The sequence below is a fragment of the Rhinichthys klamathensis genome, unplaced genomic scaffold (assembly GCF_029890125.1).
Source record: "Rhinichthys klamathensis goyatoka isolate OS25496 unplaced genomic scaffold, OSU_Roscu_1.1 h1tg000050l_1, whole genome shotgun sequence".
Classification (NCBI taxonomy): Eukaryota; Metazoa; Chordata; class Actinopteri; order Cypriniformes; family Leuciscidae; genus Rhinichthys; species Rhinichthys klamathensis.
In genome coordinates this window covers 510,520-527,366 of record NW_026606596.1, presented here as the reverse complement: position 1 = coordinate 527,366, position 16,847 = coordinate 510,520, and the positions used below count along the sequence as shown (strand labels likewise).

The 16,847-nt window shown below is 37.4% G+C and overlaps 1 protein-coding gene across 2 annotated transcripts in view; it reads right to left on the bottom strand.

Annotated features, from left to right (window-relative positions):
• Nucleotides 1-4,910: 4,910 nt before the first annotated feature.
• Nucleotides 4,911-16,847, bottom strand: part of ints2 (integrator complex subunit 2) — a 36,412-nt gene continuing 24,475 nt past the window's right edge. For both annotated transcript variants that reach the window (XM_056247639.1, XM_056247640.1), the window contains exons 14-25: nt 14,707-14,877; nt 13,811-13,919; nt 12,909-13,013; nt 12,467-12,631; nt 10,446-10,647; nt 10,228-10,353; nt 9,559-9,760; nt 9,175-9,468; nt 8,111-8,218; nt 7,575-7,680; nt 6,930-7,106; nt 4,911-5,810 (exon numbers count right to left, since the gene is read on the bottom strand). In XM_056247639.1, coding sequence (XP_056103614.1) covers nt 5,638-5,810; nt 6,930-7,106; nt 7,575-7,680; nt 8,111-8,218; nt 9,175-9,468; nt 9,559-9,760; nt 10,228-10,353; nt 10,446-10,647; nt 12,467-12,631; nt 12,909-13,013; nt 13,811-13,919; nt 14,707-14,877 — 1,938 coding nt within the window. In that variant the 3' untranslated portion in view covers nt 4,911-5,637. The remainder of the gene's footprint in view (nt 5,811-6,929; nt 7,107-7,574; nt 7,681-8,110; nt 8,219-9,174; nt 9,469-9,558; nt 9,761-10,227; nt 10,354-10,445; nt 10,648-12,466; nt 12,632-12,908; nt 13,014-13,810; nt 13,920-14,706; nt 14,878-16,847) is intronic.

Here is a 16,847-nt window from a genome sequence, read left to right as displayed (position 1 = left end):
GGGAATGATTGTGCTAGCGAAGCAAACATATTGATTTATTTATCAGCGCTAACATATGTGGATCAGTACGGCATTTTAAAACAAAGTTATCAAATAAGTGGTCAAGATCTGACAGGCTAGCATAGTCATTTCATGTGAGCATCATTTAAAAGAAGCCGCCAATTCTGATAAAATGTTTTGCAGGCAAAATTTATAGATATAGAGAGAGAGAGAGAGAGAGAGAGAGAGAGAGAGAGAGAGAGAGAGAGAGAGAGAGAGAGAGAGAGAGAGAGAGAGAGAGAGAGAGAGAGAGAGAGAGAGAGAGAGAGAGAGAGAGAATGCAAAAGCATACAGAATACAAGAGCATTGAAATATATATTTTTTTCTCCCATCTCATATTTCTTTCCATTTCTTTTCCATGTCCCCTTTAGGCCCTAAAGTTTAGGGGCACCATAATTTATAAATCTTGGGCTCGGTAAGAAAAAAAAAAAGGAACTTATATTTTTATTAAGCAAGGATGCGTGACAGTAAGTGACAGTAAAGACATCTTTAATGGTGCAAAATATTTCAATTTCAAATAAATACTTCTTTTGAGCTTTCTATTCATCAAAGAATCCTAAAAAATATATCACGGTTTCCACAAAAATATGAAGCAGAACAACAGTCTTCAACATTGATAATAATAAGAAGTGTTTTTTGAACAACAAATCAGCATATTACAATAATTTCTGAAGGATCACAAAGACTGCAGTAATGATGCTGAAATTTCAGCCTTGCATCACAGGAATAAATAACATTTTAAAATATATTCAAACTTTAATAATATTGTACACACTATGTCAGATTTTTTATTAAACAATTGCAGCTTTGGTGAATTCTTTCAAAAACATGTAAAAAATAAAAATAAAAAATAGTATCGACCCCAAACTTTTGAAAAGTGTTGTGTGTATATATATCTAGTTCTGTTTCATTCTTTTATTATTCGCATGGGATTTACAGCTTATGTGAGTGCCTCAAAAAAAAAAACCTGCCAGCAGAACCTCACCATCAAGAGCAAAGGCAGCAGATTTCAAAGCACACACTTCCTACGCCAACCCGCCTGATCCCGTAACAGTATCTACACCTTCAAACTGTCACCATAGCTTCAGAATGAGGCTGAGCAATCTCCCAAAACCACCCGAGGAGCCGATTATGCAAATGCAAGGCTAGCTAATTAATTGGCAGTCAAAGAGGAGTGCTCATCTCCCAAACCCTGCACCACAGAGATCGGTTTCTTGACAGTGGATGGGGATCGTGCCCAGAGGCAACAACAAAATAACAGAGATTTACAGAGGCTGATGATAATCAAGAACCATAATTGCTTTTTCAATCACAATGATAATGACACAATCTTGATGTAGAGCATTGTAATTGTGCTATTAATATGTATACTCTCTCAGCACTGCAGCCATCTGTTGTGTAGAGAGAGAGAGAGAGAGAGAGAGAGATGTGCTCAAAGGCTCTTCAGCACTTTAAGAGGACGTGTTACGCAGCTTACAGCCGTCAGAACGAGGTCAAATGTGTATATAATGAGGGCGTTAAATGGCTGGTTGGCTGGTAAAGAGCAATTTACTCTCTGAGGGGAAACACTGAAAAGTAATACGCCATGTCAGCACTGGTAATTAAAGATTACAATGTATTTAAGTGAGCTTTGGAGTCATCAAAGATGGTCCCTCATTCTGGCAATGAGAACAGGTAAAAACGTTTTTGCATTTAAAAAAAAAATTGTTTCAATATCAAGGCCATGACCATTCACCCTCTTTGGGTAAACAAATGAACACTAAAATATTGAATAATATTAGTTATGTACAATAATATACGGTTGTCAGAATGTTTAGCTGAAATAAATCAATGCAGACTAGGTCGATTCTCAACTGGTGGGTCACGGGCAGCAGGAAGAAAACGATGCTAAATGCAAATAATTAAGTGCAATAAACCATATAATCAGAGAAGTAAAATAAAAATGCTTTTAATATAATTTGCTGTTCAAAAGTCAAAAGCTGCGCATCCAATCTAAACTCATCAGCATGGTAAAAGGAAAGGCTAAATACATGAATACTTACAGTACAATATAGGTCTACAAGTTAACATTACTTGTACAGACCGCGATATGTTTTGTACAGTGACAGAGATTAATATTATACAGAAATAATTGCATGCATAAACCTAAAAAAGTCCTTAAAATTATAATATAACATTTCTAACTATATTTTTTCTTGTGTATGTGAGTGATAAACATTTATGGTACTACGTCGGGTCAACACAAAACAAGCCGAGAACCACTGAGTTGTGTTGTTTTCTGTCATAACAAGAAATGACCTGACGGACAAACAAACAAATAAATAAATAGTTCATGATGGCACAGTGCATGTTGGGTACATCCCACTACTGCACTGAATATTCAAATATAATGTGCATAATATATAGTGAGAAGCTAAAGCACAATGCTGCTACATCAGTCATTTCTTGCTCCCGTTTACTATGAAGCCAGTTTTTGCAATGCTGTTTTTAAAAGAGCGTCTCCTTGTCCGATAATCACCTGTAACACAGTCCTAACCTCAGACAATCTCCCCAATAGCTTTATTGCCTTTACTAATGTAGTCACCCAGAGCGACCGATGAAGTCAATGTGAGCCCAAAGCAACCGGCTGCAAATGATTTATGCTTCAGACCAAAAGCTAATCACACATTCACCAGGTGTGAGATGTAATACACTCTACCGTCTCTCCAGATGGTATTCCATCGAAGAGCCCTTAAGGTTCCTCCGCATCCGATTCTCCCCGCAACGCCGGCCGTGGAGCAGAGGGGTTACATACCAAGGCCGAACAGCTCGGCCTGTAATAGCGGGGGTAATTAGATTGAGCACGCCACAGACCACACGCTGGCATCTGCTACCTTGCAGCCTACAAAGAAAAGAGTATTTTACATGGTGCAGTCTCTAATCTCATAAACAATACTAAAAGACATGATGTAAGGCTCCAGGGTGCCATGAACGTAGAGGCATATTGCATTTAGATGGAGCCCGTGGGGCCGGAGCTGAAATATGGTGATTTGATTGCAAGCGTCTGTAAATAGCTTTTGCCAGTTCAGTCGGCCTACGCTGACAACACAATTTGCAGCACAGCTTGCTTTGATTCAGTGGGAAATAAAACACACCAACTCACCGCTGTGCTCCGCGTTCTGAAGCGAGATGTTTTGAATTTCACCAAAGGCTTGCCTGAGATCAGAGACTTGATATAACTATCTGGGCAAGAGACAAATTCACTCGGTTTCGCTCGCCTTTCCAACTGGCAGGCTTCACAAAGTTACTTGACATTCCCGTTTGAACTCCTTTGAAAAATGGCCTCCATCTTTGAGCATCTGTAACAAGATGCAAGGAGAGATAGCCTGACCGGTCACAACCTAAAATTTTGATGTTTACTGTAAAGATCTTTATCGGATTTAATCTCGCACACATGCCCGCCAGCCATTACCAGATGGAAAGCTGGCACCCGCCACAGCGGATTTCACAAATGGATGATGTGCAGCGAGGAGCACAACACTAAACAGATGTCAATTACCAAATCAAAGCGTGAATTGCATTATCGGTGCTTTTAGATTTCAGCAGACCTTTGTCTCGCAGCACAAAGTCGATCCGATTTACTGATGCGTGCACGGATATTCAAACGGCAAACTTCCCACTCAAGGCATCCAGGAGTGAGGAAAATAACTCAATTGAAGGTCAAATGAGCAAGTAACGAGAAATGGCCCTGGAAAAGAGGAAGCCGGGTCTGCTAGGGGAACCGATAAACATTTCCATTTTTCTCTGCCATGCAAGAACAAAGGTGCAAGGAAAGGTGAAAGAGAGAAAAGAGCACAGAAGCTTTTTGTGTGAAAAAGATGTTTAAACTTGACAGCGCCTTAAAGGAGAAACAAAACTGAGCTGTGATTCTGCCTTTGCTAGCCTGAGGCCATTCACAGCAGCTCAGAGTTAGAGCTCTGAAGAGGCAAAACACCTGCGGTGAGAACCATTTACATGCATACTTTGTGCCTTTTCTTCCACCTGTATCACACGCAAGAACATCTACGATCAACCTATGGGCAGATGTGCACTTAGGAGTGATGGATGCCTTAGTTATTTTTATGTATCCTTATGAATACATAAACTCAATGAAAAACTCTTATGAAAAACTCAACAGCTTCTATAAGGGACATTACAAAAGATTTTACATGGGCGAGAATGACTATATAAGTGATGCGAAAAAATTGTTATTATTTTTTAAATAACACAAGTCAAGCCTCATGGTGTAATCTGGCTCAGAAAAAAAGTACATTCTTGTACTGGATTTTTCTACTCTAATGTGAAGTACATGCGCCAACTTTGATTGCAAATTAAATCAAGGCATTTTCTAAAGCTCTCATAACACAGAAAACCATTGTACTGGAGCAAAAGGAGCATGTGATTGGCCAAGTTATTTGTTATGCTCCAATCATTGATCATGCCATCACTGAACATGCATAAGCGTTTCCATGTGTACTCCAGGTTGTGGAACCGGGATTTTTAGATGAAACAAGAGCACCCCCATGTGGATCTAAAGGAAATGTTATTTTTTAATACCATTTTATCACCACAGATAAAGGATAAAATAATTTTAGGTGGCCAATCTGAAATATTGATGTTTATGTAAATGCCTTTAATATCCAATAAAATTGTCGGTGCTTTTTGTGACTTGGAGTTTTGTTTTGGCAACCCAAACTGTTCATAATGCCAGCCAGATATGTTCTTCTCAATATGTGCTAAATAAAGGTGAAGTGAGATAATATGCAACTTCAAGTAAGCCATTAGTAAGCCAAAGTCTTTCCAAAAAGATTTTTTAATACAAATGTTCAAAGGATAGACATGAAAACAACCAAAGTAACAAAAAAAATTCAGACGTCACCCTTCAAGAAAAGTTGATTGTGTGCCAAGAAAATACAGTTAAATGCTGGTCTAGAAAACAGACCAATAATATCACTGCTAAGTGCCCTGGACACACACATCTCGTCGGACACTCAAATACACAATTAACTAACAACCTAACACACTATTTAGAAAACATCTACTACTTCTACAGCAAGCTGCTTTGTGACCTGAATTAAACCAATCCTCAAGGACAGGCCAGAGAATGAGCATCCAATTCACATAAGACTTAAAAGACGCTTCCTGGAAAGTCAATGTTATTTTGAGTCAAATATAGACTGTGGATTTCCCTGGCAACCGAATATGAAATTGCAATCTATATTTTTACTTTTCAGTACATCTTGTCCTTCGTTTTAACAATGGTACTCAATGATTTGACTTTTCATTTATATAATATAAGTACAGTTTACTTAAAACCATGTCAAATTAGACTATCTTTCATTACCTTCATTCCAGATGTTTTCATCACTTGTGGTATTGGGATGCCAAAATTGAGGATTTTGAGTGGATTGACTTTAAACTGAAATATTCTCAGCACTAGCCCAACAGCTGCAAGACATCTATCATTATAATGCTTCGTAGGTTCATAAGTACGACCAAGAGTCCTGTAACATGATACTTAATTTTTACATGGGACAAAATACACAGTCCATCAACATTTCTATTTGCCTGCGTGTGTTGTCACAGTGTCTGTGTGCTGGAGCCGATGATGTCCATGAAGGTGCCCTCGATCTGATAGCACAGCTGTACGTCAGGATCGGCTCCGCCCAGCTCCTCTCCAGATCTCTTTGGTAGAGCGAGTTTGGATTCTGATAGATGTATTTCCTGTGGCTTCTCTCTCAGATACTGAAGCCCTAAACACAAGAGCACAGTGTATTAGATCTTAATCTAGGGCTACATGATTTGGCCAAATCATAATGTGATTATCTTGATAATTACTGAGAAATATACTGAGAAATGATAACCTCATATTGCCGATGCTTAAAAAAAAGATAAAAGAACGAAAAGGCATAAACACTTTGAAACAAAAACGTACATGCTCAACAGACTGTGCAGAAACTATAAACTTGAAAGCAATGTGCTTCCAAAGTCTGTAGAAACAGTTACTCTTCATCACATTTGATGATCAAACTCAAACCTCTTTCAAAGTGTACTGAGGGAAATGAACATCGTTCTCTTTGCATTTATATGGTACCTGATATGCAATTCGATTTTTGGTCCACTTTAGCTGTGATGTAGTCACATGGCTTTTTGTGGTTATTTAATAATCACACAATCCCATGTCATGATAATTGTGCAGCCATTTGCAAATATAAAACTCAAGCTATTTCCATGGAGAGAATTTTTTTTTTATAAAATAAAAAATTACAATAAAAAATAAAAACTATAGGTTTTTTGGTATACTGTTTTGAGATCTATTATTGCTAAAAACACTTAAACTGAATAGAGAGCAACAGTTGGGTCTTGGAAGAAAAAAAGGGATACATTTTTAACAATAACAAACTTTTAACGACAAACCTACTATGAGCTCCAAAGTTTTCAACTAATGGTATTTTTATGCTGAAGCCATCAGATCATCGTATTTCAACTTTTTTTAAATATCGGTGGATTTCTTGGTAAAAACTAAATTATCCATAATTCAAGAAATCACCACCAATCATAGAATTGCAACAAACAAATTTATCTATCACACTTTAAATCTATGTGGTGTTAAGATTCACCTTGTCGCTGGTTAGTTTGGTTCATGGTTTGGAACTCTTTTTTTAAGCCCCTATGTGAAAAATACTTCCAAAACCAAGGCCTCTAAAAAAGTGGCCCAGCGCTGTTGCTCTCTATTAGATATAACTTAGTTAAAAATCTCTTTTAAGCGTCAAATGAGTAAAATAATTGAATCTAAAATCTTGCCATATCCCTACGACATCCCAACAGCCATTGAACATTACAAAATTCAAATAAGACAAGAACACACTCACTGGCAATGAGAGGGTCAATGTCTCTGGCCTTGGTGGTGACATCAGCAGCGGACACCTGTCCCACCTGAACCAGCAGGGACATGACATCATCGAAGAGTGGAGGGAAAGCCTTGCAAAACGAAACTAGGCATGGCAGCGTTGGCATGAAAAATGCAAAGCGCTTGGCACGGGTCAGTACTGTAACAGATACCAAAAATGAGTTACACAAGTGAATATATTGGACCAGTTTTTGGTTGCTTTTAAGAACAGATGCACGAGATAACATTAAACTTAAATGATCTAATACAAAACTGTAAGGAACTGCAGGATTTAAGAGTGCTCAAGACTCCTCTGGTTGTCATTCAATAAAACATAATAAATGGCCGGCTGATACATAATTTATAAACACTGCAGATGAAGGTTTGTAGACAGTAACAAATGGCCAGCAGAGGGCAGTGTGTACAAAGATAATCGGACAAGTTTGCACAGGCTGGTTTTTGTTACAAAAAAAAAGTCACGGTAATAGTCTGATCTCTCCAATTATCAATGTTATTTTTAGACACTCTTTAATAAAATGCCAGCCCTAATAAATGAATAAGAACGGAGACCAAGATAAAGAGAGAATGGAAGAGAGATAAAGAAACAGATGAGAGAGAGTTATTTTACCAGTGAGGAGGGTACCCATCACACTAATGGCAAGACGTGCCACACTGAGGGATTTGGGCAGGGCGTACTGGGTGCACAGATGGGACAACAGCTGTATGGCGAAGATCTGTGGCAGAAAAAACAAAACTGCCATTAGCATCAAGCCCAGAGGTCAACCCTAAGGGCTCACCATGTGTCAGCAATTTGAATGATGTAATACACACTCTTAATGCTTCAACTTGTAGCTGTACAGCTCTAATTTAAGTTGTAGTATATACTAGTATAAAGAGTCTCACATCCTATTGAGTATACTTGTATTATACTAAATATAGTAAACAACGTACATCTGTATCTCATTTAGTCATAAACATCGCTATGGTTATTGTTTTAGACCATGACAGGTTTGTGAGGGATTATATTCTGTGTACACACACACAATGATAATTTAGGGCATTCACACCTAATTTCAAATGATACTGTCATCACTCCCAGAACTTAGTACATGGTCCATTTAGTCCTGGCTATTAATATGGATGGACACATTGATAGTTGCTTACCTGTTTCTCCAGCTGTGGCTGAGCGAGGAGTTCTGGGATAAAGTCTAGACAGATGTGCATGGAAGGAATTCCTGCCACCGTCAGAGGAAGCAAGGGCTGTGGATAACCCTGAAGAAACATTTAAAGAACATTTAGAAAACCTTAAGAACTCAAGTAGAGCTTAGAAAGACAATTAGAGATTTATTTTTATTTATCTTTCCAGTTCTTTTTATTTATTTATTTGAAACTGATTTACATAAACCTAATTGCTGTTTAAATTCAACATTTACAAACTCATGTTCACATCAACTGGAAAATTACCATTATTACATGTTCCTGCTAAATTTGAAAAATGATTAACTGGTACATATTATTTTGAAAAAAAGAAAGAAAAAGGTTTCGTAGTGTCATCAACATTTTACAGGATATTTCAAAACTTTTGGTGTCATCAAGATTTTTTTTTGTGTTTTGGAAAGAAGTCTTTTATGCTCAGCAAGGCTGCATTTATCTGATGAGAAATACAGTAAAACAGTAATGTGAAATATTATTACAATTTAAAATAACTGTTTTCTAAGATGATATATTTTAAAATGTAATTTATTCCTGTGATGGCAAAGCTGAATTTTCAGCATCATTACTCCAGTCTTCAGTGCCCCATGATCCTTCAGAAATCAGTCTAATATGCTGATTTTGGAGGAAAAAGTGATACTTTTTTAAAGGATTTAGTGACAAAAATAAATAAATAAATCGTACTGATCCCAAACTTTTGAACGGTAGTGTAACTTGCTCCACCTATTTTAACCGCTCCCTTTCAACCACCTGCCATACAGAGACCACTTTTCTCGAATCAATCTAATCAATTCCCAATGGATAAAATTAAATCCCGCCCTACATTTTTTTTTCTCACTGAATATCCAGTTTCACTCTAAAATGCGTAAAAGAAAAGACGTCAAATACAAAAGCAAGTAATCTGAAAATGGAAAAATTGTGTGTACTGTGTTTTAAGACTTTCATGAGGTTTGATCATTACAACGAATGTATATCATCATAACGGTGATCACTGTTCTGTAAAGAGATTTAGTTACCTGGAAGTGTACTAGTTTGGCAATGTTAGGGTCTGCGATGAACATTTGGTGCAGCAGGCAGCAGATGAGGCACTGCACCTCCCTCAGGTCACTGAGCAGTCCGCCCTCTGCCTCGCATTCCCGCCGGGAGCCCCGCCCAAAAACTGCGTCGCCCACCTGCTTCCGCATGGGAATACCTGGAGCAGACTGAACGCTCCTCAACAGACTGTCTGCTCCTCCACCTCCTCCCAGCTGGAGCTCCTCCTGAGGGGACGGCAAACACACCTCCAGCAAGATCTGTACTGCTGCACTGTCCTGAAGGTGGACAAAAACAACACACATATGCCTAATGTACAAAACTCATGATTCAGAGTATTAGAGATGTGTGTGTGTGCATGTGTCTACCTGAGCAGCCAGCAGAGCATTCTTTAGTTCCTCTCTGGTGACCTCAGGTGTGTCAGGTTGGCCACCAAGCCCAAGGTTCGATACGGTCTGAGCCTGTCGCTCAAATTCAGCCGTCTCCTTCAGGTGGGCGTTCAGGTAGGCTTTAGATGCCAGCAGGTAGCCGTTCAGCATGTGAAGAGTGATGTCCATTAGCGGAGGACACCTTCAGAAGAACAAACACATATAATATATAATATAATATACACAAACATTTGAAAACAATAAGCAGCACAACTGTTTTCAACATTGACAATAATAACACGTTTATTAAGCAGCATATAAGAATGATTTCTGAAGGATCATGTGACACTGAAGACTGGAGTAATGATGCAATCACAGGAATAAGTTATATATTTAAAATATATAAAAATAGAAAACAGCATATATTTTTTTTTGAAAACAACATTTTAAATTGCAACAATATTTCATATTACTGCTTTTACTGTATTTTTGATCAAATAAATGCAGCCTTGGTAAACAATTAAATGCTTTCAAAAATCTACCTACCTCAAACTTAATCGAAAAATAAATAAATAAATACAATAGATTTTATATGTTCTTTTTTTCATTACAAATTATATTAGCCACATAACAATTTGCATAAATTAGAACATTTCTAAGCAGAAATACCTGAAGACTCTGGGGTCACTGCGGAGGACAATGAGAGGATCCACCATCAGATCATTCTGAGTGTATCTCTGCTGCCGCAGGAGCTTTACTGAGGGTTGCAGAGCATTTACTGTCATCACCCACAGCCTGACAAAGTAAAGGAAGATAGAGACTTAGAACAAGTGCTGAAAATATCCTTCCATTTTACTACAGCATATAAAACAGAGAGGAAGTCTCACTTGCGTGGCATGACTGTATTAAGTACCATCCAGAGTTTGTTAACAGTCTGTAGGATTCTGCGAGATACCCCGTCTTCTAAGAGCAGCCCCATGCTGGCAGTCAGAGCCTCTGCGTATGGGATCAGATCTCCCGCAGAGAGCAGCGTCAGGTGCTCCAGGATACGCAGCAGCCTGGGCCCGCCAGAGAGGACATTCTGGAAAGCTAAAAAAAAAAGAAAAAAAATGTTAATTTAAATTTTTTATAGATTTACATGACATGCTGATTTATAAATAAAAGTAATCACAAATAATTGCTTATATTAATATTTGATTATAATTAATTCAAAGGGAAAAGTTAAACATTTAGAGGCTTTAGAAGTCAATATATTGTTTGTTTTATTTCCATATCATTAAATATAGCAATAGCACAAGCCTGTCACTGTCTGTGAATACAAGAGCCCTGTGGAGAAACAAGCCTGTCAGAGCAGCGATGTATAAATACACAAACACCTTCAGGCTCATTAATCCACAGGTGCAAAACTGAGTCATGCACATGAAAGGTTACAACAACAAACTATTCATATCATAGGCCATAATAAGCACTTGTGATCTCTTCCAGTGCCAAAGGGCATTATGAGTCTCGATGTAGAGTTCAGTGGTCTGGTTTACAGTAGTGTGAAATTTGCTTGAAATACGTCATATAGCAGAGACGTGCTAAATAGTTTGCAGAATCCACCTGAGCAACGCTTCTATTTTCATCCATGATTGTTTTAATTTTACAAAAAAATTATATGGACATATGCCACTCCAGTTCCATTGGAATTTTTGAAATTTATCCCATGTTATTCACTTTTAATCCTTTTTATTTGTATCCATCAAAATGATTGTTAAATCATGCATCATATTTGAAACTTCAGTAAATGCCAGAAAATCTTTAAAGGGGTCATATAATGGTACATGCACTTTTACAAGTTGATTGTACTGAAATGTGTGTTGGCAGTGCCTGTACACAACCATCATAAAATGATAAAAATCCATCCAGTGTTTTTGTTTTAATCTCCTTATATGTTTTCCCCTGTCTCAAATCGAGCCGTTCGATCGTGTGTGACGTCACACGGTCGGAAGCCCCTCCCACGATTGTTGATTGACAGCAGCGTTTCAACACAGACCAGCCCTCGCTCGTGAGGGAGCTGTCAATCATAGTCTGCGCGGACCGGCGCGGTCATTGTTGATATGCTGGAGCACTGTCTATGAGCAGAATGGCGTCTAAGCGATTGTGGTGTTCCGTTCTTGGGTGTAATAACGAACACAGCAGTCATTTTAATGTTCCTAAATCCGAACCGCTGAAGACGCAGTGGCTGTGTTTGTTTTCGAAGGGAATATTCCCCACGAGCAACGTCAATGCTCTCATGTTTGCGCGCATCATTTCACACACCAGACTGCTTTATAAACGAGGGTCAGTATAAAGCTGGTTTTGCTAAGAAGCTGCTCATGAAAAAAGGATCGGTACCAGCTATTCGTGTTCCTGCTGAACCTCTAGAACAACTGAAGTGAGTGTAACGTTTTATTAAACTTTATATTAATATTTATATTAATCTTTGCAAATCGCTAGCTGCACGCTTCACAATGAATGCGTCTAAGGTTTACACTTAGGGTACATTACGGCATGTTTTCTATGTAAGATGTTCTCAATATAATTCATAATCCCACGTTTATACTGAACAACGCGTTATGGTTATTGTGTTATTGTGTTACAAACGGTGTACGCACAGAACAGAGAGGCGGGGTGAGCAAAGCTCATTATCATTTAAAGTCATATGCACTGAAACGGCGTGCTGAAAACAGAGCTGTTTTTGACCAAGTAAAATAAGTGTTTTCTTACAATACTAATGAGAATTTGTATCAAACTTTTAATTTAGATCCTAAAGAATCATACTAGCTTGTACAAAAATGGCATTATATGACCCCTTTAATGAAATCACTGTCCTAATTGTAAGGTGATTTACACATTTCGTCTTTAACTAAGTGGGAGTTGCTCGTACCCTCTCGTAGCTGTGTCTGTGAGTATTTGCAGGAAGAGGATGTCAGTAACATCTTCCTCAGTAAGGGCAGAGTACCAGTCACTTCCTCTTCACTGATCCAGTCTTCAACCATGCACAGGTGAGGGTAGTTTGTGGCCAGTAGACGCAGAAGAGCAGAGTGCAGGCCTGACGATGGAAATCAAATAAAATAATAAAATAAAATAGTCTTTTTTTAAACTTTATTTTATATTCATTTTAGTTAGAATGTTTCACTGTTTGTATGAATACAGCCTGGAAATCAATGCGCATACAAATAAAAATATACTGAGAGAAAAATTTCAAGTATCAAATTAATGTGTCTAGAGATGCATCTAAACATGCAGTATTATCAGCCCTGGTGAACATATTTGAAAACTACTTGGCTGAATATAAGCGCATTGGAGGTTAAACGGGTGTCCTTTACCTCCCAGCTCCTGCTGCAGTCCTTGGGCCTGGCGGATGAGGTGTTTAATGGGAATCTGGTCCATGAGGGCAGGAGAGTAGGATTTTGGTTTCCTCTGCATAAGTGCTGGGAGGAGAGAACGGCACGCATGGTTATCAGGCTGTTTGTTAAAAATAGGCCTCTGTGGTGCAGCTCATGTACAGGTGATTTTTCATTGTATTCCAGTTCATTAGCACAGCCAAAGGGCATCATTACTCCAGGATGATAGAGGAGAAGAGAGGGAGAGAGAGAGATTAAATAAGCACAGCACTCTGGGAAGAGCTGTGTGCATAAACAGTGAAGAGTAACCGCTCTAATAACCCATGAGAGGCTTCCAAAGCAAAGTCAAACTGCAGGTGATTGGTGTGAGTTTGAAGCAATTTAACATGCAGAGGAGGGAGCAGGAAGCTAAGCTGTATTGCTCACATCCTAATATTATAATAGCACTCTGGGTGGCAAGACAGGAACTTACATAAGAGTGAATGCACCAGATTAACTGTAGATAAAATGATTAAGTCTTGTTGTTCATTTAATAATTAAACAAGGGAGGAGGCTGTACGGAGACAACAAAACAGAAAAGATGTCCAAAAACAAAAGAACCATACAAGCAAAACTCAGGATGAAGTTGGAATTTGGGTTGAACGGATTAATTGAAACGACCCAATTTTAATATAAAGACATTATATACAAGGAAATAAAATTCGATTATCAATTGTGTTCTTACATCGTTGTCGATAAAAAAAATTAATTTAAATATAATTCAATAAAAACAATGTAAAAAAAAGAGAAGATTTGATCAAAAATGAATTAATAAAAAAAAAAATTATTCAATATAGAAAGTGACATTTTTAAATATTATGTCAGGTGTGTAATAATATACTGACCCAATGTCTTTGTATTAGCGAGCAGAGCTTCCTCATACGACAGGATGTAATAGAGAATGAGCAACTGGGTGGTGATGGTGTACTGAGAATGAACTTTCCCTCCATCTCCCTGAGAGAGAGAGAGAGAGAGAGAGAGAGAGAGAGAGAGAGAGAGAGGGAGATGGAGAGAGGTCAAACAGAGGTTAAAAGCAAGAGAAGTTACAGGAACATATGGCTCTGTATTGGACAGAATTGAAGATGTATAGTGTATAATCTAGTCAAGTCAAGTGAAGTCACATTTATTTATAGCATTTATAGCAATTTATACAACACAGATTGTTTCAAAGCAGCTTCACATTAATAAACAGGAAAATAAGTGTTAATGTTGAAAATGTAATTATGAAACAAGTTAATTTTAGATATAAGCAGCTCTACAAAAGACAATAGTGTCATCATTCAGCTCAATTCAGTTCAACGTTGATTCAAATCAGTTCAATAACAGTGTCAATATATAGCAAAGTTAGTGTCTTTACCTGCTCAATTTAGTTTAGATTATTTTCTCATCTGATAGTGTCAGTGCAGTTTAATAGAGAATATTACCGAATATTAATTGTCTTTATTCTAGGAAAGTATCACTGACATATACTTTACCACAGACTCAGGGCTTTAATACTGTTAACCTCAAATGTTTTTAAAATGCTTGATATTATATAATTTATGCTTCTATAAACCGTTTGTACATATTGCAATATCCAGAAGCCGTTTATCTAAAAATAACCTTCAATAATATCTATGCCACTGATTTGAGTAGGCTGATATTTGTTACTGCAGGGTGGTCATTTATCACAGTTATTTTTTTGCTGTTTTAGATGATTCTGCAGTCAATGCGAGTAAAAAGATGATTTAGCTCCACTCACCCCAGCCTGGAACACATTAAGTATCTCCTGCTCTGTGATTGGCTGGTTGGTGGCCTCAGGATTGGTTTTGGAAGCAGGGGTAAGGATGGAGTTAATGTAAACATCAATTAATGGAAGCAGCTGAGTGTGGAGTGGAGTGGTCGTCTCACACAGCTGTCTGAAGATCCAGTCCTGAGAAAGAAAGAAAGAAAGAAAGAAAGAAAGAAAGAAAGAAAGAAAGAAAGAAAGAAAGAAAGAAAGAAAGAAAGAAAGAAAGAAAGAAAGAAAGAAAGAAAGAAAGAAAGGAAGGAAGAAAGAAAGGAAGAAAGAAAGGAAGAAAGGAAGGAAAAAAGAATCATTCAGATCATTCAGAATAAGCGAATTATCCAATCATCTACCTCTGGCACTCGGGTGATTAAATCATCTTTCCAGCTGAGCAGATCAATAGCTATAACATGGCTTACTGACTCTAGAGGAGGCAGATTCCAGTCTTTAAGGCTGACAATGTAATTGTGAGGAAACATTCTGATCTGCCGGGCGATGCACTACCACATTCAAAAATCACATCCTTAATTAAATCAATGGAGTGTCTTTCCATGAGTCAGGAGAGGAGCCAGCCAGTCAAACATATAATAGAACCCAATGGATTCAAGTCAATACTAGCACTGAACAGAGTCAACAGAGTAATGTAGTGTAGTAGCACAGTGTGGGCTTTCTTAACAGAACAACAAAACAGGACAAGAAAAAAAAAACCAGAACATAGGATGCAACAAAACTAAATAATAGAACATAATAGAACTGAATGGAACAGAATAGAACATAATAAAAAAAGAACAGTACAAAGTACAAAAAGTAAAATAGAATGTTGAACAAATTAAAATAAAGTAGATGGGAACAGAAAACAAAACAGAATAAAACAAAACAAAATACTAAGCAGAATATAACTAAATGGAAAACAGAGACCAAATAATATAGCGCAGATGATAACTACAGAATATAAAAGTGGTTCTCAATAGCTTTATTTTATTTTATTAAAAGACACTGGGAGTCTAGCTATTATGTAGCCCCGCCCCCTTTTAGCCCTGCAATCGTTGTGTTCTGTCTTGCGTTTCCACAGCATGAAGGTTATATCTTACAGATTTACGAATGAACCGCTCGTTTTTAAATCTTCCCAGTCTACTGACATCTGTTATCACATCCCCTTTAATGCTCATGATAACTTTCATTTACTCTACAATAAGTAAATCCACTTCACAAGCTAAATACTCTTTCACAGCGACGCCAAAGAAATAAACAGAGCTACCGCAAAAACAGAAGTTCAAACACAAAATTCTAAAGATGGTCTTGTTTCTATGGCGCATAAGGTCTATAGATATATTAAATTCATTAACTGATTTATTTTATTATTCTTGAAGTGTCAAGAACTGCAGGCTCTTCAATAAAAAGTTAAAAAAGAAGCCTGAAGAACATTAAACATTACATTAAACATGACATTAAAGTTAGATTATACTACAGGGCTGTTGAATGCTTGATTCTGATTGGTTGAGAACGTTCTAAGGTGTGCAATTATTTTCAGGGAAACACACGGCTAAAGTAGTTCCAGGCAGGTTTGACCGCATTACAGATTACAGATTACAGTAGTTAACTGTAATAACAGAAAATAGGATACAATTCATAACAAGAAAAAATATGCAGCCCCATGCGCTTGATCTGCAATTTTCGATGTCTAACTTCACAATCAATGGACACGTACAGTTTAATTTTAATAAATAAAGTATGTAGTCCTATCTATAGGCTAAATAGAAAATTAAATTGAATAGGCTATTCAAATAAATTAATAGTCCTGCTGGGTTTTCGTAATTATTTCAGATAATATAACAAATAAATCATTATTGATAGGCCTACTTGTTAAAAGGGCTTTGTGTGTTTCATTTATTGGGTTATCTACTGACAATTATAGAAAACAAGAATGAACGAATTAATTAAAACAAATTTAATTAAAAAATAAATAATAATATTGACGCACATGCTTTTCTGTCTCATTATTGCAACATCTCTCTCTCTCTCTCTAATAACGGCATTTATAACTGCATAAAGCCGGGACACACTGACTAAGGCATGTAATTTGATACTTATGACTGATCATGCCCAAATGCGCGTGT